Source organism: Coregonus lavaretus (genome assembly GCF_964263955.1).
Source record: "Coregonus lavaretus genome assembly, chromosome: 5".
Classification (NCBI taxonomy): domain Eukaryota; kingdom Metazoa; phylum Chordata; class Actinopteri; order Salmoniformes; family Salmonidae; genus Coregonus; species Coregonus lavaretus.
In genome coordinates this window covers 45,699,976-45,724,467 of record NC_139992.1, presented here as the reverse complement: position 1 = coordinate 45,724,467, position 24,492 = coordinate 45,699,976, and the positions used below count along the sequence as shown (strand labels likewise).

The following is a 24,492-nucleotide window of genomic DNA, read 5'->3' as shown; positions in this document are numbered from 1 at the left end:
TTCTACAATTTTAACTAGTTGAGACCCCGACCTAAGCAACCGTTTATGTCTGGAACAGGCCCTGATTGCCACTGTGCACTGTCATATGTTTAACGTGTTCAAATATTTTCTATGAAATGGTGGGTTGATTTAAAAAAACCTGACGATGGATTTGACAAAGGCTCGCCCTGCTGGTGAAAATAGTGAAGCACATTTTCAGGTTTACAAGCATTCGACAACTTTTGAGAAACACTGGCAAGTGGGTCTTCATGATCATAACAAAATATGTCCTGTGAAATTGTGAAAATGATAATGCCCTTTTAGTGTAAGAGCTGTTTGAAAAGCACCTGAAATTTCAGTCTGTTTTGGTGGGATGGAGTTTTGGCCTGCTTGGTGACATCACCAGGCAGTGAATGTGTCAATAGACCCAAGAGTTCAAAACCTCTGCCAATAACAGCTTCCTTCTGTTTTCCCCTCCCACTCAGACCTCTCCCAAATTGTTGATTGAGAAGCTATTTTTGTATATTTGTTACAATTTTAATTGAAAACAACCACAGTAAGGTACTTAATTGTTACCCAGAAATGATTTGATATTGGAGATAAAAACAGCTGCATTGGACCTTTAAAAAATATAAATTCTGAGGGTGAAATTGATGGATGGGGTCACTAACTTTTCAATGATTGACCACAAAGACACACATATAGCCAGGCATGAAGCAGCTCATTTATTTCATTGCTCTCTGGGTATTTCACACAATGTTCACGCAGCACATTTATCAAGTAAGGGTCATGGCCATTTTCACCTGATCTGCCAGACCCATACCTTACGCTACACATTCACTGCGGATTGGACAACTGATCTCCAACTCTCAACAATGAGGTCCCTGATACAATTACACTCAAAAAGACATATCCAGTCCCCAAGCTTTGAGCTGTAACGACTAAGGCTCTGTTTACACAAGCAGACCAATTCTGATATTTTTTTCCACTAATTGGTGTTTTGACCAATCAGATCATTTCCAGAGCTGACCTGATTGGTCAAAAGACCAATTACTGGAAAAATATCAGAATTGGGCTGCCTGTGTGAACGCAGCCTAGTGAGTCATAAAGGCAATGCACATTTACCTTTCTCCAGAATTATCATAATATAATATTTATAAAACAAAAACAAATGAGAAACAATGACAATATTTTTTAACAAAGAAGTAATTACGAGGTCCCCGGTGGCGAGTGGGAGCAATTCATCATACCAGCTGGCTCCATGAGAGGGTGCTCTCCTCTGTACTACCCATAGCTCCATGTCCATCTCACCAGAGAACAGGTGCTAAACTTACTGCTCCAGCTACTCTGGGCATCTATCTCATAGTAGTTCCCAAGCCACAAGATCTACTTGAAATAACGGTCTTCTCACACTACAGTTTCCGATTGGATTATTTCTAAATAAAATATGAAATCTATAGAAAAATCTTAATGTAAGGTAAGAGATATCAAAAGTCGGGCTCCAGTCTTTGTCAGCCGGGAGGCTGTGTTACAGCTGGTAGAAATTGCACTTAAGCAGATGGGCTGAGACCATTTCCCCTTCAGCGGACGTCAGGGTTCATTTCTTGCGAGCGTGTTTGTATTTGTCCACGTAGGCCTTCACCAAGTTTGCCACTTTCCCAGAGTTCACCTCTCCACTCTTGCTGTGGCAGACCTGAAATATAAAATGGACTCAGCAAATCAAAAAATATAAACAGACCCGTTTTGATTTGTTGGACTCCCTATTTGAGTTCTGCTGGGTTATTAATGTTATTTTTAATACTCATAAAAGCTAAGTATGTTTAATACTCCTAAAATCTAAATGTACTCCTAAAAGCTAAGTAGTTTTAATACTCCTAAAAGCTAAGTTGAAATACCAATGTCAAAAAGTTACTGGAGGTTTTTAACCACTCACTTTTTCAACTGCTTTGCGTACAATCTCTTTGTACTCGTCCTTGGTGATGTCCTTGTTTTGGTAGTAGGGTTTCATGGCTGCTTTCACTTCATTGACTGCTCTCTCATGGATCTGTTGTTTCTAAAGCAGATATCAAGTTAAGAAATCTAGTTCTAATCTAATAAAATGATTATTCATTCTCTGGGTCAGAATGAAACACAAATCATTCACTAGCAAAGCAGCTCTCCACAGTATATACAAAACAGAAAGTATAGGAAGCCACTTGAGAATATTGAGAACATTCAACGGTTCAGACACGAGACGTATGTGGCAGGGTCTACAGACAATCACGGACTACAAAAGGAAAACCAGCCACGACGTCTTGCTTCCGGACAAGCTAAACACCTTCTTCGCCCATTTTGAGGATAACACAGTGCCACCGACACGGCCCACTACCAAGGACTGTGGCCTCGCTTTCTCCATGGCCGACGTGATTAAGACATTTAAGCATGTTAACCCCCACAAGGCTGCCGGCCCAGACGGCATCCCTAGCCGCGTCCTCATAGCATGCACAGACCAGCTGGCTGGTGTGTTTACGGACATATTCAATCTCTCCCTTTCCCAGTCTGCTGTCCCCACATGCTTCAAGATGGCCACCATTGTTCCTGTACCCAAGAAAGCAAAGGTAACAACTAAATGACTATCGCCCACTAGCACTCACCTCTGTTATCATGAAGTGCTTTGAGAGACTATTCAAGGATCATATCACCTCTACCTTACCTGTCACCCTAGACCAACTTCAATATGCTTACCGCCCAAATAGATCCACAGACGATGCAATCACCATCACACTGCCCTATCCCATCTGGACAAGACGAATACCTATGTAAGAATGCTGTTCATTGACTATAGCTCAGCATTCAACACCATAGTACCCACCAAGCTCATCATTAAGCTTGAGGCCCTGGGTCTGAACCCTGTCCTGTGCAACTGGGTCCTGGACTTCCTGACGGGCCACCCCCAGGTGGTGAAGGTAGGAAACAACATCTCCACTTTGCTGATCCTCAACACTGGGGCCCCTCAAGGGTGCGTGCTCAGCCCCCTCCTGTACTCCCTGTTCACCCATGACTGCGTGGCCAAGCATGCCTCCAACTCAATTATCAAGTTTGCACGACACAACAGTAGTAGGCTTGATTACCAACAATGACGAGACAGCCTACAGGGAGGAGGTGAGAGCACTGGGAGTGTGGTGCCAGGAAAATAACCTCTCACTCAACGTCAACAAAACAAAGGAGATGATCATGGACTTCAGGAAACACCAGAGGGTGCACCCCCCTATCCACATCGACGGGACCGCAGTGGAGAAGGTAGAAAGCTTCAAGTTCCTTGGCGTACACATCACTGACAAATTGAAATGGTCCACCCAAGCAGACAGTGTGGTGAAGAAGGCGCAACAGAGCCTCTTCAACCTCAGGAGGCTTAAGACATTTGGCTTGGCACCTAAAACCCTCACAAACTTTTACAGATGCACAATTGAGAGCATCCTGTTGGGCCGTTTCACCGCCTGGTACGGCAACTGCACCGCCCGCAACCGCAGGGCTCTCCAGAGGGTGGTGCGGTCTGCCGAACACATTACCGGGGGCAAACTACCCGCCCTCCAGGACACCTACAGCACCCGATGTCACAGGAAGGCCAAAAAGATAATCAAGGACATCAACCACCCGAGCCACTGCCTGTTCACCCTGCTATCATCGAGAAGGCGAGGTCAGTACAGGTGCATCAAAGCTGGGACCGAGAGACTGAAAAACAGCTTCTATCTCAAGGCCATCAGACTGTTAAATAGCCATCACTAGCACATTAGAGGCTGCTGCTGCCTATTGAAATCACTGGCCACTAAGAAATGGAACACTAGTTACTTTAATGTTTACATATCTTGCATTACTCATCTCATATACATATACTGTATTCTATAATATTATACTGTATCTTAGTCCCTGCCGCTCTGTAATTGTTTGTCCATATATTGTCCATATATGTATATATTCTTAATTCCATTCCTTACTTAGATTTGTGTGTATTGGGTATATGTTGTGAAATTGTTAGATATTACTTGTTAGATATTCCTGCACTGTCAGAGCTAGAAGCACAAGCATTTCGCTACACCCGCAATAACATCTGCATGTGACCAATAACATTTGATTTGAACAATGCCTGGTGCTGTGGCTGTTATTAGTGGCGGTGACATTACCTTTTCTTTCTTGGAGCTGTCTGGGTGGGCGGCCCTGCTGTGCTGGGTGGTGGAGGATGGCATGGCCATGCTGTAGGCCTGGGCTGTGGTGGCGCCACCTACTTTGGTCATGGTGGGCATGAAGGGGGCTTTGCCATGGACTGCCATGCTGCTCATCATCTGGGAAAGAGACCGGGACGCACTACTATGCAAATTCAACACATTTCTGAAAGTGCTATCCGGAAATACACTATCTACAGTTGATTGAATTAAGTATGAGAGAAGTGAAAATACTCAAACAGATTGATTTTGTCCAGAAGATTATATTTTGACAAAGGATGTAAAATACTCCTGTCCTTACCTGTGTTGTGCGGCTATCTGCCTGTATGGCTGTCATGCTGCCCTGCTGCATGGGAGGTGGTGGTGGAGGTGGTGGCGGGAGGCCCTGGGCAGCTGTCACAGGGACCTGCAGGAGAGGCACTGAGGAGTGGAGGTGCATGGGGACCTGAGGAGGCATCCCGAAGGGGGGTGGTTGCAGGCTGACAGGTGGGCCTCGTGGGCCCATTGGGTAATGCAGGACGTTCAGTTGGGGAGGCATGACATTCAAGGCGGGTGGAGCTTCTCCATGGGCATTTGGCTCACTCTGAGGTGGGTCTGAAATAGACAAAAACAAATAAAGAATAATATCAGATTACCTAAAGTACATCCTGGGCTTTTATTAAGTTGTACATTGGTGGCAGAAGTGGGATCCACATCAACTGCGCAACAGACATCAGCAATACCATTTCAATATGCACAGCGAAACTAGTAACAGTAATGAGTGCATACACTCAATGAAACACAATCTAAAGAAGGGTTCTGACCTGCTGTTGACGTCTCCTCCTGCCTGCTCCAGCTGCCAGAGCCTGCACCTCCCCCTCGATCTCTCCTGGAGTAATAGTTCTGCACGTCTGCTGGGAGTGTCCTCCGCACAGCCCAGCTGGAAGCTGATGACCAGCCGGAGCGGTCCATCATCGATTCGCCCATCTCAGGCTCCTTCCTGCGGCCGCCCCGGTTCTCGTTGAATCGGCTGTACGCGTCACTCCCTGAATTGTTTGAGGACCCTGAGAATGCGTTTCTGGGCTGCCAGCGGTTTTCTGCCTGCTCCCCCTGTTGATTGGAGGTTCCGTAGGCACCCCGGCCTCGTCCTGTGCCTCGTCCACGATCTGCGCCCCAGCCTTTATCTTCCCAGCGAGGGCCACTTGTCACCCTGGCCTCTGTATCAGCACGCGCCTTCTCCATAACCCAGTCAGGATTTTCCCTGCTGGGGGAAACCTCTGCAAAGCCACCGTTTTCAGAGCGGCCCGAATCTCTTGCCGGCCTCTCTGGGAAATTCCTTCGAGAGGAGTCGCTACCCGGCCCAGCCCTCCATCCATCTCCAGTCCAGCGATCCCTCTTCCGTGGTGACTGTCCCCCTGAGTCAGGGCGCTCCGGGGACGACCCTCTTCGGTAGGACCTGTTTCTGGACCTGGAGCGAGATCTGGAACGGCTCTTAGAGCGCTTCCTGTTTTTCCTCTCACGGCTACAGTCACGGCTACGGTCCGTCCTGAGAGCGTCCCGTTCCCTGCTGCGGCTGGAGGGGGGGCTGCCCGAGGCCTGACGCTCTCTGTTGCGCTCCCGAGATCTGGAGCGCGACCTCCTTGACGAGTCCTGCTTCGACTCTCTCTTGGGAGACCAAGTGGTGGCGGCAGAGTGGAAGCGCGACTTCCGCTGCCTGCCATTCTTCCTTTCCTCTACCTTTTCCTCTCCGACCGAGCTCTCCCGCTCCTGCCTGCTACCATTCCTCTCGTCTTCAGGGGCCTGGCTTGTGGACTCGTGAGCTGTACTTTCAGTCTCCTTTTGTGGATCTGAGGCCAGGTTGGTGCTGCGCTCACTGCTGGGTGAATCACAGTCCATCGGTATAGCTTCTGTGTCATCCTCAGACAGACCGTCCTCTTTGCTGCTGGCTGCTGATTTCTCATTTGTGACATCCTTTTGATCATGCGGCCTGTCCTCCTCAGACACCTTTGCTTCTGAGGTGCCTTGAACTTTCTGGGACGTATTCCCATCTGGAGAGTCACAGCGAGCAGAGCCAGAGCAAGATTCAGGCTCTGCAATGGGGCAGGGAGAGGCCTCTGCTTTCTCTTCCTCCACTGAGGCTTCATCATCTGATTTCACTTCTGTTGGATCAGCAGTGGCTTCCATGGTGTCAGCATCTTCCTCCCCAAGTTGTCCTGACTGCCCAGACTGGGGGCTCTCCAATGGTCTCTCTGGTGAGTTGGAAGAGGTGGGTGAGTTGCTTTTCTCTGGGTCTTCTATTTGGTCTATTTGGTCCTGGAGCCCAGGGGTATTCAGCTCTACATCTGACGACGGTGACTTCTGGTCCTCTTCCTCACCATCCTCCTCTTCCTCCTTCCCCCGTTTCTCTTCCTCAGAAAGATCATAATCTTTACATGGCTGGTCCTCAGTGTCCTTCAGGGCTTCACAAGCAGACGGTTCGGGACTGGCTTCCTCCTCAGTAGGGCTGGAGCTGCGCTGCACAGCCTGTGGGCTCACTGCAGTGTCTGAGAGCTGCTCACTTTCCTCTACCTCTTTCCTCTGCTGTTCTAATTCCTCCTCCTCCTCCTCATTGGCTTCCTCACTTCCTGATGGGCTACTGAGGACAACTTTGGAGGCCTTTTTTCTGGCTGGGGCTTTCTTCTTGGCGCTGGGCTTTCGCTGAGCTGCCCGTTTGCCCTTCTTACCAGCGGCTGCAGTGCTTTTGCCCGCTTTCGTAGGTGGGTTTGTGGAAGTGTCGGAATCTGAAGAGTGGGACTGCGAAGATGCAGGGTCTTGTGTAGGAGCTTGTTCCTCAGCCCTGCTGTGGCGGCCAGAGCGCCTAGTCGTCAGGGCCTCTGTCTGTTTGGAGGGGCCTTTGGAGCCAGTTCCACGGGTGCCCTTCTTCTCCCCTCCTTTGGGGCAGGTGACTGCGCAAACTCTTCCCTGAAAGACTATTATGAGACATAATCATGAATATTAGAAGTATTGTGAGAAACTTAACAATGGTCCTACGTAGCATAAAATTAGGCATAACCTATGGATTAAAGGTTTTGGTTTTGGTGCCTTCACAAAACGTAACTCCTGATGCCAGGGTACTGCACAACCCAGACACATGATGGAAATTATTCAAAAAAAGTAGCTTACTCCCACAATGTAGCTTAGTGTAGCTTAGCAGCTTACAGTCACTTTGCGTGACCTCATTCAAACTCAGTGATTCAAGTTAACATTTATACCGGGTTTTGGGAGAGAGAGAAGAAAAAAAAAATCAGAGAGGGTTCCTTTGAACAGACTCACTAAATGGTTGATAAGCATTTCAAAGCAGGACTCACCAAAATGCCCCGAGCCAAGAGGTGAAGCAGCAGTAGAGAAAGGAGAGAGGGGTCTCAGAGGAAAGGGGCTGCTACTCCACTCAGAGGGATGGAAGAACTGCCTGGAGGGAAATATCAGATCAGATATACACAAATTGCGCTAACCAATTTCACTCATACTCTCAAAAATGGACTCAAAATCACTACTCACTAAAACATTGCTCACTGTTTCTATTGAAAAAACAATCACCTTGCACAGGGTCTTTAACTCATCCTGCAACCTCTACCTACAATATATACACACTCCACCTATATACATTAATTGTGTGCGGACCAACTCACTTCGAGTTGCCACTGGCAGGAACGGGTACAGCAACAGGCAGAAATGGGCAGTCCTGTGTTTTGCGGCTACACTGTTTACAGTCATCCTCAGACGGCTCCTCCTCGGGCACCCAAAGGGGTTCTGCACTGCAGAGTAGACAAAGGACACAATATACACACATAAAAGGACATCTTTCATTGGTTGTCTTTTTTTAAGTCAAAAACAAACTTCAGTCTCCATCTATTTCAACTTTGTTATGATAAAGATGATTATAACAGGGTTTCAAACAAATTGTTAAGTACCATAAGAAGTAGTTACTGTGTTTCTGCTCGGTGAGCTACAAATCAAAATGTTAACAAAGTGGCCTACTCACATGCACTGTGTTATAGTCCCCATTGCTGTGCCTGTCTGGGCCGGAGACCAAGAGCAAAGAGGTCCTCTCACCTGGAAAAGAGAGAAAACCGTTCAAAAGGAGGCTTGTCTGTTGCAAATACCAGACAAGCACCCATTGGGAACAAACCCTGGTCTAGGGTTATTCTATGCCAGAGTATTATCGAAAACTCTTGGCTGAGCAAATACGAACATTGGAAAGGCTAGATCTGCTGAACATATTTCTAACCAACAATATAAAATTAAATCAAATGTTATGTCACATGCGCCGAATACAACTGGTGTAGATTTTACCGTGAAATGCTTGCTTTGCTTTCGAGCCCTTCCCAAAAATGCAGTTTAAAAATAAAATAGTAACACAAGAGGAATACAATAAAATAAACATGAATGGAGCTATATACAGTGGGGAGAACAAGTATTTGATACACTGCCGATTTTGCAGGTTTTCCTACTTACAAAGCATGTAGAGGTCTGTAATTTTTATCATAGGTACACTTCAACTGTGAGAGACGGAATCTAAAACAAAAATCCAGAAAATCACATTGTATGATTTTTAAGTAATTAATTTGCATTTTATTGCATGACATAAGTATTTGATACATCAGAAAAGCAGAACTTAATATTTGGTACAGAAACCTTTGTTTGCAATTACAGAGATCATACGTTTCCTGTAGGTCTTGACCAGGTTTGCACACACTGCAGCAGGGATTTTGGCCCACTCCTCCATACAGACCTTCTCCAGATCCTTCAGGTTTCGGGGCTGTCGCTGGGCAATACGGACTTTCAGCTCCCTCCAAAGATTTTCTATTGGGTTCAGGTCTGGAGACTGGCTAGGCCACTCCAGGACCTTGAGATGCTTCTTACGGAGCCACTCCTTAGTTGCCCTGGCTGTGTGTTTCGGGTCGTTGTCATGCTGGAAGATCCCAGCCTCGACCCATCTTCTATGCTCTTACTGAGGGAAGGAGGTTGTTGGCCAAGATCTCGCGATACATGGCCCCATCCATCCTCCCCTCAATACGGTGCAGCCGTCCTGTCCCCTTTGCAGAAAAGCATCCCCAAATAATGATGTTTCCACCTCCATGCTTCACGGTTGGGATGGTGTTCTTGGGGTTGTACTCATTCTTCTTCTTCCTCCAAACATGGCGAGTGGAGTTTAGACCAAAAAGCTCTATTTTTGGCTCATCAGACCACATTACCCTCTCCCATTCCTCCTCGGGATCATCCAGATGGTCATTGGCAAACTTCAGACGGGCTTGGACACGCGCTGGCTTGAGCAGGGGGACCTTGCGTGCGCTGCAGGATTTTAATCCATGACGGCGTAGTGTGTTACTAATGGTTTTCTTTGAGACTGTGGTCCCAGCTCTCTTCAGGTCATTGACCAGGTCCTGCCGTGTAGTTCTGGGCTGATCCCTCACCTTCCTCATGATCATTGATGCCCCATGAGGTGAGATCTTGCATGGAGCCCCAGACCGAGGGTGATTGACCGTCATCTTGAACTTCTTCCATTTTCTAATAATTGCGCCAACAGTTGTTGCCTTCTCACCAAGCTGCTTGCCTTTTGTCCTGTAGCCCATCCCAGCCTTGTGCAGGTCTACAATTTTATCCCTGATGTCCTTACACAGCTCTCTGGTCTTGGCCATTGTGAAGAGGTTGGAGTCTGTTTGATTGAGTGTGTGGACAGGTGTCTTTTATACAGGTAATGAGTGGAGAACAGGAGGGCTTCTTAAAGAAAAACTAACAGGTCTGTGAGAGCCGGAATTCTTACTGGTTGGTAGGTGATCAAATACTTATGTCATGCAATAAAATGCAAATTAATTACTTAAAAATCAACTTTCAGTTGAAGTGTACCTATGATAAACATTACAGACCTCTACATGCTTTGTAAGTAGGAAAACCTGCAAAATCGGCAGAGTATCAAATACTTGTTCTCCCCACTGTACAGGGAGTACCAGTAATCAATGTGCAGAGGTACAAGGTATTTGAGGTAGATATGTACATGAAGGCAGGGTAGTGACTAGGCATCAGGATAGATAACAATAAGAGTAAAATAAAGAACAGTGTAGCAGCAGTAGCAAATGATGAGTGTAAAAGTGTGTGCATGTGTAATGTGCATGTGTGTGTGTTTGTGTTGTGTCGGTATGCGTGTGTGCGTATGTAGTGTTTGTGAATCTAATGTGAATCTAGCATGCTAAAACACACTTGTTTCTTAGTTGCATCGCATGCATTACATACAGTATCTCACAAAAGTGAGTACACCCCTCACATTTTTGTAAATATTTGAGTTTATCTTTTCATGTGACAACACTGAAGAAATGACACTTTGCTACAATGTAAAGTAGTGAGTGTACAGCTTGTATAACAGTGTAATTTTGCTGTCCCCTCAAAATAACTCAACACACAGCCATTCATGTCTAAACCGCTGGCAACAAAAGTGAGTACACCCCTAAGTGAAAATGTCCAAATTGGGCCCAATTAGCCATTTTTCCTCGGTGTCATGTGACTCATTAGTGTTACAAGGTCTCAGGTGTGAATGGGGAGCAGGTGTGTTAAATTTGGTGTCATCGCTCTCACACTCCCTCATACTGGTCACTGGAAGTTTAACATGGCACCTCATGGCAAAGAACTCTATCAGGATCTGAAAAAAAGAATTGTTGCTCTACATAAAGATGGCCTGGGCTATAAGATGATTGCCAAGACCCTGAAACTGAGCTGCAGCACTGTGGCCAAGACCATACAGCGGTTTAACAGGAAAGGTTCCACTCAGAACAGGCCTCGCCATGGTCGACCAAAGAAGTTGAGTGCACGTGCTCAGCGTCATATCCAGAGGTTGTCTTTGGTAAATAGACGTATGAGTGCTGCCAGCATTGCTGCAGGGGTTGAAGGGGTGTGGGGTCAGCCTGTCAGTGCTCAGACCATACGCCGCACACTGCATCAAATTGGTCTGCATGGCTGACGTCCCAGAAGGAAGCCTCTTCTAAAGATGATGCACAAGAAAGCCCGCAAACAGTTTGCTGAAGACAAGCAGACTAAGGACATGGATTACTGGAACCATGTCCTGTGGTCTGATGAGACCAAGATAAACTTATTTGGTTCAGATGGTGTCAAGCGTGTGTGGCGGCAACCAGGTGAGGAGTACAAAGACAAGTGTGTCTTGCCTACAGTCAAGCATGGTGGTGGGAGTGTCATGGTCTGGGGCTGCATGAGTGCTGCCGGCACTGGGGAGCTACAGTTCATTGAGGGAACCATGAATGCCAACATGTACTGTGACATACTGAAGCAGAGCATGATCCCCTCCCTTCGGAGACTGGGCCGCAGGGCAGTATTCCAACATGATAACGACCCCAAACACATCTCCAAGACGACCACTGCCTTGCTAAAGAAGCTGAGGGTAAAGGTGATGGACTGGCCAAGCATGTCTCCAGACCTAAACCCTATTGAGCATCTGTGGGGCATCCTCAAACGGAAGGTGGAGGAGTGCAAAGTCTAACATCCACCAGCTCCGTGATGTCGTCATGGAGGAGTGGAAGAGAACTCCAGTGGCATCCTGTGAAGCTCTGGTGAACTCCATGCCCAAGAGGGTTAAGGCAGTGCTGGAAAATGATGGTGGCCACACAAAATATTGACACTTTGGGCCCAATTTGGACATTTTCACTTAGGGGTGTACTCACTTTTGTTGCCAGCGGTTTAGACATTAATGGCTGTGTGGTGTTATTTTGAGGGGACAGCAAATTTACACTGTTATACAAGCTGTACACTCACTACTTTACATTGTAGCAAAGTGTAATTTATTCAGTGTTGTCACATGAAAAGATATACTCAAATATTTACAAAAATGTGAGGGGTGTACTCACTTTTGTGAGATACTGTATCTGCACAGTTGGACTCTAAACCCATAAAATCTTGCATGAACCATACATATGATTTATTATGAAATAGATGCCTCTACAAGTGGTCTGAAACTACTAACCTTCTTCTTGCTCAACACAGAGGGCTCATCATCGCTGCCTGGGGAACACCATTTATCTTGTTACAACTCATGAATAAAATGCCAGAAAATTAAGGAAAGATTATTTATGTGAGGAGAATAAGCACATACATTTCCGAATAAGGCCTTTGACTTTGGCTTCTGATGTCCTCTCCGTCTTCGGTCTCCTCCATCTTTCTCCTTGTTTATTTCTAAAAATAAAAAAATATTTTTATAAAAGGTGGCATACATTGAAATGCGTGGCTTTCTCGTGAATTTATTTCGCAAAATAACTTTACGTTAAGACTTTACACCCATTGGCCAGTTTATTAGGTATACCACCCCGTTCATGAAAATGGTTAGCTCCTACAGACATGGCCGTGGCTTGCTATATAAAGCAGGCAGACAGGTATCAAAGCATTCAGTTACTGTTCGATTAAACATTAAAATGGGCAAAACAAGTGACCTAAGCAACTTTGAGCGTGGTATGATCGTCGGTGCCAGTTCCAGTATCTCAGAAATGGACGGCCTCCTGGGATTTTCACGCACGACAGTGTCTATGGCAGGGATCATCAACTTGATTCAGCTGTGGGCCAATTTTTTTCTTGAGCGGATGGTCGCGGGCCGTAACATAATTACAAATAATTTGTAGACTGCAAGAATCCCAAACGGATATGATATTTGACTAAAACGTAATCAGTTCAAACCTTGTTTTCATTTGTATACGATCACGTCCCTCTTATGTGTGGGAATACTTGGGAACAGATTTCCAAAATTCTAATCAATTGGAACTGATTTCCAGTTTTTGTTTTGTTTTTTGAAAACTTGGGGGGCCTAATGACCCGCGGGCCGCCAGTTGGGGAACCCTGGTCTAGGGTTTACAAAGAATGGTGCAACAAACAAAAAACATCCAGTCAGTGGCAAGTCCTGTGGGCAAAAGCAGCTTGTTGATGAGGGGTCGAAGGAGAATGGCAAGAATCGTGCAAGCTAACATGCGGGCCACAAATAGACAAATAACGGCGTAGTACAACAGTGGTGTGAAGAACGGCATCTCGGAACGCACAACTTGTGGGAAATGTTTTCCTGGCACATGTTAAGTCCCTTGATACCAATTGAGCAACGTTTCCATTCCCCAAAGAATTCAGGCTGTTCTGGAGGCAAGGGGGGGGGGGGTCTGACCCTGTACTAGATGGGTGTACGTAATAAAATGGCCACGGAGTGTATTTTAAAGTGGATACCTACTCAACTAATCAAATGTTCCAGCTGTCTTGATATCCTAGCAAGAAACCATATTGATATAGCAATGCTCCAAGAAATACACCTGCTCCAAAAGGATGCAGATAGAATACAGAACCATTTGTACAAACTGGCTGCTTTTTCATCAGCCCTAAAACTGTAATCATAATGATACATAAGAAACTCAAAATCACCATCTTGGTTAAGTCGAAGACCAAAAAGGCAGGTTCACTTTCCTTAAAATGCATCCATAACGGAAAGAAAATTGCCTTTATTAACGTGTATGCTCCAAATTCATTTGATCCCAACTTTTTTTATTCTCTGAACTGCATATTGTTAGAATTTACTGAATTCAAACTAGTTATTGGGACAGACATGAATGTGGGACAAATCTAATAAAGACCAACTACAATCCAAACGCAACCAAGGCTCTCCAACATATACTCTCTGATTATAACCTCATTAATGCCCGGCGAGCACATATCCCTAAAGCAAGAGTACACTTTCTACTCAAACAGAGTACTCGATTTTCTCTTACTATCTACACCTTTATTTTCTAAAATTAAGAAAATCGAAATTCGACATATGAGTTTGTATGATCATCACCCTTACTACTGCCAACTACAAATGTACGAATATCCTAAAAGAGCCACAAGATGGGGTATCATCATTTCATCATTACTAAATCCTACATTCAGTGATTCATTTGAAATGGAATTAAATTCATTAATAAGGCCTCCCGAGTGGCGCAGCGGTCTAAGGCACTGCCTCGCAGTGCTAGAGGTGTCACTACAGATCCGGGTTCAATCCCGGGCTGTGTCGCAGCCGGCTGCAACCGGGAGACCCATGAGGCGGCGCACAATTGGCCCAGCATCATCCGGGTTAGGGGAGGGTTTGGCCAGCTGGGATGTCCTTGTCCCATCGCGCTCTAGCGACTCGTGGCGGGCCGGACGCATGCACGCTGACTTTGGTCGCCAGCTGTACGGTGTTTCCTCCGACACATAGGTGCGGCTGGCTTCCGGGTTAAGCGAGCAGTGCGGCTTGGTAGGTTGTGTTTCGGAGGACGCATGGTTCTCGACCTTCACCTCTCCCGAGTCCGTACGGGAGTTGCAGCGACGGGACAAGACTAACTACCAATTGGATATCACGAACGTGGGGAGAAAGGGGTACACATTTAAAAAACAAATAAAAAAAACATTTTTTTCATGAATAATGATCAATCAAAATTCGATGACACCCGGATTCTATGGAATGCCACCAAAGGTTTTATAAAAAATAATGCAACTGCATTTGCATCTGGGTTGAATAAATCACAATTAAAAATGATATCAGAATGGGAAATGTTAACTGCATTAGAGCGTTCTCAACAAACACTTTTTTCAGACCAGGTAGCTATTACTCTTTCCAAAGTCAAGACAGAACATAATTTATTGACAAGACAGAGAGCAGAATTTGCCATCCAGCGAGTTAGACTCAACCATGACTTCCATGGTAATTGTCCCTGTCTTTACTGGCCAACAAGCTACGCCGTAATGATCTATTGAATCTGAAACAGGAGACTTACTATCGGAACCCAAATTAATCAAAGATTCTCCTGCTTTTATAAAGAACTGTACACCTCTGATTGTAACAGCAGGTTTCCTATGTAGAGGGCCTATAGGCAAAGCCGATAGAAGGGCCGATAGCCGAAAGACTACAAAAGGCCAATATCGGCCAGATATATCGGCTCGGCCGATTATCAGTTGTTCTCTACGATGGAGTACTCCATCTCTAATTATGGAATCGCAATTGTTTCCCATTTTAAATATTTGGGAGTAGATATATTTCCTTCCTTAGATAAAACCATTGCCAGAAACTTTAACAGAATGCTCAAATCAATTCAATCCAACCTCAGTAGATGGACTAACATCCCAGTTGCTTTAACCAGCAGAATATATATTGTCAAAATGAATATATTACCACAGCTGAATTTCTGTAGTTCAATGCTTCCCATGTCTCCCCTTTTGGCTATTGGGATACAATTCATGGTACGGTTTCAAAATTAATATGACAAGGTAAGCGATCCTGGTTAAAATTAACAAACTTACAAAGAGGGAAAGAAGGGAATTAAGTATTTGATCCCCTGCTGATTTTGTACGTTTGCCCATTGACAAAGACATGATCAGTCTATCATTTTAATGGTAGGTTTATTTGAACAGTGAGAGACAGAATAACAATAAAAAAATCCAGAAAACGCATGTCAAAAATGTTATAAATTGATTTGCATTTTAATGAGGGAAATAAGTATTTGACCCCTCTGCAAAACATGACTTAGTACTTGATGGCAAAACCCTTGATAGCAATCACAGAGGTCAGACGTTTCTTGTAGTTGGCCACCAGGTTTACACACATCTCAGGAGGGATTTTGTCCCACTCCTCTTTGCAGATCTTCTCCAAGTCATTAAGGTTTCGAGGCTGACGTTTGGCAACTCGAACCTTCAGCTCCCTCCACAGATTTTCTATGGGATTAAGGTCTGGAGACTGGCTAGGCCACTCCAGGACCTTAATGTGCTTCTTCTTGAGCCACTCCTTTGTTGCCTTGGACGTGTGTTTTGGGTCATTGTCATGCTGGAATACCCATCCACGACCCATTTTCAATGCCCTGGCTGAGGGAAGGAGGTTCTCACCCAAGATTTGACGGTACATGGCCCTGTCCATCGTCCCTTTGATACAGTGAAGTTGTCCTTTCCCCTTAGCAGAAAAACACCCCCAAAGCATAATGTTTCCACCTCCATGTTTGACGGTGGGGATGGTGTTCTTGGGGTCATAGGCAGCATTCCTCCTCCTCCAAACACAGCGAGTTGAGTTGATGCCAAAGAGCTCGATTTTGGTCTAATCTGACCACAACACTTTCACCCAGTTCTCCTCTGAATCATTCAGATGTTCATTGGCAAACTTCAGACGGGCCTGTATATGTGCTTTCTTGAGCAGGGGACCTTGCGGGCACTGCAGGATTTCAGTCCTTCACGGCGTAGTTTGTTACCAATTGTTTTCTTGGTGACTATGGTCCCAGCTGCCTTGAGATCATTGACAAGATCCTCCCATGTAGTTCTGGGCTGATTCCTCACCGTTCTCATGATCATTGCAATTCCACGAGGTGAGATCTTGCATGGAGCCCCGGGCCGAGTGAGATTGACAGGTCTTTTGTGTTTCTTCCATTTGCGAATAATCGCACCAACTGTTGTCATCTTCTCACCAAGCTGCTTGGCGATGGTCTTGTAGCCCATTCCAGCCTTGTGTAGGTCTACAATCTTGTCCCTGACATCCTTGGAGAGCTCTTTGGTCTTGGCCATGGTGGAGAGTTTGGAATCTGATTGATTGATTGCTTCTGTGGACAGGTGTCTTTTATACAGGTAACAAGCAGAGATTAGGAGCACTCCCTTTAAGAGTGTGCTCCTAATATCAGCTCGTTACCTGTATAAAAGACACCTGGGAGCCAGAAACCTTTCTGATTGAGAGGGGGTCAAATACTTATTTCCCTCATTAAAATGCAAATCAATTTATAACATTTTTGACATGCGTTGTTCAGGATTTTTTTGTTGTTATTCTGTCTCTCACTGTTCAAATAAACCTACCATCAAAATTATAGACTGATCATTTCTTTGTCAGTGGGCAAACGTACAAAATCAGCAGGGGATCATATACTTAATTCCCTCACTGTAGGAGGACTATCTGTACCAAACTTTAAAGAGAGAAATATGGTGTATCCTATTGCCCTGGAAGATGTGGTCTTCACTGATATATCCCTTAAACAATGTAAACTACGCTTTGGTCTTATTATTGCTCACACAATTTCTTTTTGGGGCAAAATGTAAAAACAATGTAACTGGGAATCAAAATGGCATACCCATACCCCATTATTTCACAATAATGCCTTGTGATCTGGAGGGTGGCCTTTTGCATCCCCCCAATGGACCAACTATGTAGTTACTACACTTGCCGATATCATGGACAGTAATGGTTTGAGATCATTTCAAGATTTGAAAGACATACACATTACCAAGCAATTCCTTTTTTCTATATTTACCATTTAGGTCAGCTATGCCAATGACGGGATATATAAATAAATTATCTGGGTTCCCAAAAATAATGAATCTCTATAATATATAAACAACTTTTGGCAGTCATAAGTAATGACCACAGTCAAATTCGACGTGACCGTTGAGTCACGGGAATCTCCTCTTATGCACTCTGAACATGCATTGGTAGTACCCAACTCGCTAACGACAGTCAGGTTGCTAATGGCCTGGTACTCAGTGCTCTATTGTCCCTCTAACCACTCTGACATCAATGCAAATGAAATCGAAAAACACATCAAACACATCAAAACAGTATCATGCTTTTAAAACTCACCATTAGGCTACATTTGTTTTTACCTCACTGATGATCAAAAACTGGTTAACTGAGTGGAAAACATGGTTGTTTTGTATGTTGTTTCAAAGTCAAATAACTTTACTAACATGTAAAATTGAGTCTAACCCACGGGGGGCCAGTATGAAAAATGTATGCACTCACTAATTATAAGTCGCTCTGGATAAGAGCGTTTGCTAAATGACTCAAATGGAAAATGCTAAATGGAAAGCACTTTCTAAGGTGATGATTAATTCAAAGCATTTAAGACGGTGCATGTAGAACACCCATACGCATAATAGCCTACCGCACATTACACACAGCAGAAAAAGTTATTTTATAAAACATAGATTTAAGATGCCTTCGGTACATAATTGGTCTAGACTCAAATTTAAAAAATGTGAGTAATCGCCTTTGAGTGTGGACTGTATTATTATGCATACTGGATGGACTGGTTACCTTATGCTACGCTCCAAACTTTCTATCCATGAGCCTGGGAGAGAACGTATAAAAAGGCCTAGGCGATGCTGTTGGTTCATTGATTGTGCAGGCGGCTAACAGTTAGCCTACAATTATAGTGAATTTATATTTGATTTTGAATAGCCTAGTAATAGGGCATGTTTTATATATTCATAATCAATAGGCTGACATTAACTTTAGCTACAGAATATATCACCACCATGCGTTTCCATCTCCTCCTCTCTCTCCTACATTCCTTTCTCGAGCACACCGAGATAGGGGCTGTCAACAGTTTAATCAAATATGTTTTGTTGTGAAGACATGTTACTATCGATGTTCCCGAACAGATTTCACTTGGTTTCCCAAATTAAGCACTGGGTAGCTGCAGGAACATGGTTGGAGAGCCTGTGGCATATTAGAGTTTGGGTGGAATATCACATGTCACGCAGCGAGGATGCATGCTCCTCAAAGAGTGGTTGATGCGTGAAGTGAAATAAGTGTTCTTATAAGCCCAGACATCTCTATATGCAATCCCGTGTGAAAGCAGAGTTGATCGTAGGCCCACCTCTGTTTCTTTTTCTTTACATACCAATTTTATTGTTACAAAATCCTGTGTGATCAATATGATAATTTCTCTGTATGTATTTGTTTTATTTTTTATATTTTAGAGTGGCAGCCTACAGGTACATGTGGTGTAAACTAAGTGTGTAAATTAACATGAATATTGTACCTGTAACCCCGCCCCACACAAAAAAAAATAATATAAAAATAAAAACGTGGTAAAAAAGAAATACAAATACAGAAAAGTGACTGCCATTAAGCTGCATTAAATGCTCCCCAGGATTAAAGACAAAGTTTCGACCACTAAGGGTCTTTGTCAGGTTAACTGCAGCAGGGCAACCCTTCCACTAACGCAAGACCTCTACTCACTTTAACAAACAGCCACTGGCTTCCGGGTCTGTGCAGCCACACTTCTCTGGCTCTGATTGGCTGACTCTCTTCTTCACAGGAACCTGAGATTCACATCACAACTGAAGTCACAGCACGTAAATTCTTCCTGCATAGTGACTAAAGCTATACTGTAGCTTGTGAAGTTTCATGACATGCCATTTATAATTGTGAAACATAGAAGGTAAAGCCACTGGAGAAACCCCTGCTTACCGTCACACATCCCAGCACAGCATCACGTTTGTAGACAACATTGAAAGGCTGCCTGTCCACTGGGCAGGATGGAACTGCCTGCAACTTAGAAACACAGACAAAAAAAAAAAACACATCAGTCCACACACTTTGGTACATCTTAGCCATGTATAGTCTCCTGAGCCTCACCGGGAGTAAGACCATGCCTTATCACAATAAACGACTCGCCAGTTGCAGCACTATCTGTTGCCACTGAGGGTGATGAGTCTAGGAGGCGGAACAGTGCATGGCGCTTACCTCTGCCCATCTGAGGAGGCAGCTGAGGCAGAATACATGGCAGCAGCTGTCGGGCATGGCCAGGACACAGCGGCCCAGGGCGCCCAGGCAGATAGGACAACGCTCCGCCTCTTCCGGCTCTGTGCCGCCCTCTGGGGTCTGTCCGTCTGACAACCAGAGAGAGGTGGCACAACAACTTGTCATCCAAGCACAAACTTACATTTAAGTAATTTAGCAGACGCTCTTATCCAGAGTGACTTACAGTTAGTGAGTGCATACATTTTTATTTTATTTTTTTTCCTTATACTGGCCCCCCGTGGGTAGAGACGTTTAAATTAAACCATGGTGCCAAAGCCCACTGAAATATATTTTTCATGATGACTGGCTGGCAGTTACTTACCATTTCCCCATCCACCCGTCATTTTTGGCACAGTGTTGCTTTGGCCCTAATGACCAGATGACCCCTGGAAATAAAAATGAGAGATTTTTTGTTAACAACCCAGTCACAGTGCCACCACTTTTAATTACATTGAAAGTGTTCACTAATCTTAACTTGAGATCTCTGTGTGTAACCAAGTTGTCAATTGACTTTAATTACATTTACATTTTAGTCATTTAGCAGACACTCTTATCCAGAGCGACTTACAGTGAAGTGCACACATTTTTCATACTGGCCCCCCGTGGGAATCGAACCCACAACCCTGGCGTTGCAAACGCCATGCTCTACCAACTGAGCTACACGGTTGCATTATTTACGCAATGGCCAACTTAATCCTTAAGTCTATTGACGCACCAAAGATAGTAAACACCAAAGATACTAAAATGCAAGTTATTTTCAAGAAAAAACATCACAATCTGTCAGTTTAAATCAGAGATATCAGGTTTTTTGCATGGCATGCGTCGCAATCCACCGCATCCGCCTATGTCGGCCTTCCGCACCTGCGGTGGAATGTGGCCGAGCCATAGCAGTGTTTGTCAGACCATGAGACATCCCGAAAATCTGTCTTCTCACGAAAACATCTGTAGCGTCCGAACGGCCTACAAACTATCTATGGAAAGGGGAGACTCATGAACACAATGGTTTTCTCTGTTTGGCTCTACGACCCCCAAGTGTCATATATAGCCCCATGTAGCTCAGTTGGTAGAGCATGGCGCTTGCAATGCCAGGATTGTGGGTTCGTTTCCCACGGGGGGCCAGTATGAAAAATGTATGCCCTCACTAACTAAGTCGCTCTGGATAAGAGCGTCTGCTAACAAAACAATTTGATAAAATATTGAATTTGGCTTTGGAAAGTCCAAAATCAATATTTTATCAAATTGTTTTGTTATATATCTTTTTTGATACCTAAAGGGGTCCTAAAATAAAAAATAAAATAGCTAAATGATCCATGGTATGCCCATCTTAAAACAATTCCATATGTTAGCTTAAAAAAGTATTGCCAACCCTATTTATAGATGTATGTAATAATTGTTAGCCAAAATACAGTAACGTTACGCTAGCTAAATTATTTTTGGGTTTATATAGAATTCTCATTCTCTTAGTTTCTTATAGTACCCATAATGCATTGGTCCCCTCCTCCCATAATGCTGTATTTATTGTTCCATTGCCTGTATTCATTTTTCACACTGTCTTTATAAATGGTTTTGTTCGTACTGTACTTTAAGACAACCAGGCCCAAGTCAAAGGCTATTCAAAATAATACATTTAAATGACCTCCAATTGTGCTACCACTTCCCTTGAGAGCATGGGTCATAGGACCCATAAATTGGGACCCTTCCCTTGAAAAGAGCTCAAAGTGCCACTTATAGCACAAAAATATCCTTTAATTAGATATATAGCAAATACATAAGGTAAATGCCAAGAATGTGCGGGGGCACATATACATAATTATTGAAGAAGAAACAAAAAATGAGAATATTATAGCGGTAATAATTGGGAAGACGAGCCGCATATAGTAATAACCACACCCACATACTATATTCCTGCCCAATACTCAATTATTTCTGTCTGCAAACATCAAAGCAGTCAGTGACTTGCTCCTGCAAGTTCATGCTCTACAACATCGGTAGAGTACGACCCTGTCACACACAGGAAGCGGCGCAGGTCCTAATCCAGGCTATCAATTTCCATATAGTACAAAGTGTGCTCTTTGTGACTGACAACTAACTAGAGCAAATGTCAGTCACAATAAGTCCTAAGGTGGTTGAAGTAATTTGGCATGCCGCCCCGGGGCCTCTCCAAATACTTCTGCTACACCATTGAGAGCGTCCTGACCGGTTGCATCACGGCCTGGTACAATAATTGCTCCATCTACAGCCGCAAGTCCATCCAGCGGGTGGTGAAGGCGGTCCAGTACATCACTGGTGCTTTCACCCATCCAGGATATCTACTCGAAACGGTGCCTGAGGAAGGCACGCAGCATCAAGGACCCCACACACGAGCTGTTCTCTCCCTTAACGTCGGGCAGACAGTATCGGAGCATGAGGTCTGATACCAACAGGCTCAGAGACAGTTTCTATCTACAAGCCATCAGACTGCTGAACACTTGAACTGGACTGACCACCTGCTGTGATTCTCCACGCCTTAGCACAACTGCTGGCACCAGACTCTTATTATACTGCTCAACTTATACACTTGCCCCCATCCCCAATACACATGTAAACATTGTACCTTCCTGTATTATAATTATGCTAAAACATTTATTCTATTGTACCGCCATTTACTTTATGTTTGTATTCTTATTTTGTCCTATTTCTTATTGTTGCATTGTCGAGAAGGAACCTGCAAGTGAGCATTTCGTTGGACGATGTATACCATGCCTGTCCTGTACATAAGACAAATAAAACTTTAAACTGTGAGCATAAGCACAGCAACTGTGAACAAATGGTCTCGTCTAAGCCAGCATGTCTGGCGAGTAACTACTTGAATGAAAGGCTGATTTGGGCAAGGATTTCTCTCCGTCTCTGCTTCCAATAGAAGAAACAAGCATACTTGAATAGTGGATAGCTTGCTAAACACTGTCACAAAGTGTCCGTAGCCAGTTGATAGGTTCACCGTCTGCTTGGTGAGTGGAGGAACGGGAAAGTTTGTACAACTGAAATGTGTCTTCCGCATTTAACCTCTGAATCAGGAAGCAAAACAACACTGTCCAGTGAAAGCCAGAGCAAACGGGCTTACCACAGTGGCAAGGGTACAACAATAGGCCTTAACCAGTGTGTCAGCTCTGGCTAAAATACATGCAGGACACAGTCGCAGAGTTGTAAATGAAATGGGGTATACTGGTCACTGAGGCCGTTAAGGCCAACACTCTACCATGTGAGTTGCTAAAATAACTAGCCATGTTCTCAATCATCCAATGCCATTGGATTATTTAACTAGCCAGCTAGTTAGCCAACTACTAACGTAAGCTAGATAGCTTCCTACTATCTAGTACATTTGTCGAGTTGTGGTCTTGCATTTTATTTTCTGTCCACCTAGCTAACCAAATACCACGCAGCTAGCTGTCAAGTAAGTTGCCAATTGAGTAAACATTATGAAATGCTCTGCGGTTGTGACGTTAACAGCTAACGTTAAGTAACGTAGCTAACGTTTTGGCTAGCAGGTAACAACAATTTAAACTTTGATGTGGCCCATGAGTAATGTAACACGACCCTTCAACTTCTTCTAGTAGTAGTGTGCACTAGTCCCCCTCAAACTTCAACTAACTTCTATGTTTAGCTGGTTAACTAGCTACTTGTTCCTTCTACTAGTTTGATAACCAAGTTAACTATCTAGCGTTAGCTGGCTAGTTTGCAATTCAGATAACGGTAACAAGATGGTCATGATCAGGCGCTAGTCAGCTAGCTATCTATCTACTTTTGGTTGACATAGGCTAGTCAGCTGTTAGCTAGCTGGCTAGTAAGACGGTAATTGTATTTAGGTCAGTAACAAGAAACAAATAAGTATGATCATAGCTAGCTAGTTCATAACTATTCAACTTCATTGGCTAACGCGACTTGCCTGGCCTACAGTACAGACGCTATATTAGACACGATAACAGCTACCTAGCTAGCAGCTAACGATACTGTCGCTTGCTAACGGCTGCAGGCTTGCTAAATTGGTTAGCTAGCTACGTGTTTGTTGACTTACCCGAAGCTAAATCAATAGCTAGAAAATTGGCGTGGTTGTTTATTTTTTGCTGTCCCACTTATTTCCGTGTATTGGTTAGTCTCCGAGGCTAGAAGAGAAACTGAATATAGCCGAATAGATTGCACCGCTAACTCGTTATACATTTGAGAACGTCTCGGCCACATGTCTCGATGTCTGTCTGAAACCTGTGAAGTTTAAACAGCACCGCACAGTGTCGCTGCAATACATTCTACTCTAGGGAAGAAATCCCTCGACTGTTTCCGGTCCCATATTTATAACCGGAACCTGTTGTTTTGTAGCCAATGAAATTAAAAACATTTAAGAAAGCGTTGACATTTTCCTTGCCTTTCAATTTAAAGGAATGTATATAAAATAGACAAACATAATTATACCGGTAACTGGCATGGCGACTAAAAGTATTGTCCTTTCATAAACAGTAGCAGGGGACTGACAATTTTAGTGACATGACATCAACAGCACATTCAAGTAAAAGGTAAGCTACACCCAGAGCCATTAATACCCATTAAGGTAGTTTGGGGTGGACAAACCTCAGATTGAAAACCATTGATCCACTTTGCACTGGGAGGGATGATCTTTCTAAAACAGCTCAACTTTCTGTAACTTTATTGTAAGTTGATGAATAGAATGTACACATTTAGGGAAAACCATTTTCTATTAAATATGCGTATTTAAAAAAGTGGATG

The 24,492-nt window shown here is 44.2% G+C and overlaps 1 protein-coding gene across 3 annotated transcripts; it reads right to left on the bottom strand.

Moving 5' to 3' along the window:
• Window positions 1-681: 681 nt before the first annotated feature.
• LOC311129456 (uncharacterized protein) lies at window positions 682-23,991 on the bottom strand. 3 transcript variants are annotated; one of them, XM_084161744.1, is made up of 15 exons: window positions 23,789-23,991; window positions 20,060-20,123; window positions 19,681-19,826; window positions 19,405-19,488; window positions 19,174-19,256; window positions 12,292-12,371; window positions 12,163-12,200; window positions 8,179-8,249; window positions 7,826-7,951; window positions 7,505-7,605; window positions 4,982-7,126; window positions 4,480-4,772; window positions 4,140-4,298; window positions 1,913-2,032; window positions 682-1,672 (listed from the first exon to the last, which is right to left on the bottom strand). In XM_084161744.1, exons 2-15 carry the CDS (start codon window positions 20,079-20,081, stop codon window positions 1,577-1,579), a joined length of 3,564 nt encoding a protein of 1,187 aa, XP_084017870.1. In that variant the 5' UTR covers window positions 20,082-20,123; window positions 23,789-23,991; the 3' UTR covers window positions 682-1,576. The 3 variants fall into 3 exon arrangements, with proteins under 3 accessions (XP_084017870.1, XP_084017872.1, XP_084017871.1); XM_084161746.1 differs by having other exon boundaries at window positions 1,913-2,023; XM_084161745.1 differs by having other exon boundaries at window positions 20,060-20,114; window positions 23,788-23,982.
• Window positions 23,992-24,492: the final 501 nt, after the last annotated feature.

Bases quoted from the DNA above. Each gene is read 5' to 3' on its own strand.
- LOC311129456 (XM_084161744.1), bottom strand. From the start codon at position 20,081: ATGACGGGTGGATGGGGAAATG. The intron at 19,257-19,404 runs GTAAGCAGGGGT...TGTGAATCTCAG, and splicing joins CTGTGCTGGGATGTGTGACG to GTTCCTGTGAAGAAGAGAGT. The intron at 8,250-12,162 runs GTTAGTAGTTTC...TCTCTTTTCCAG, and splicing joins CTGTGTTGAGCAAGAAGAAG to GTGAGAGGACCTCTTTGCTC.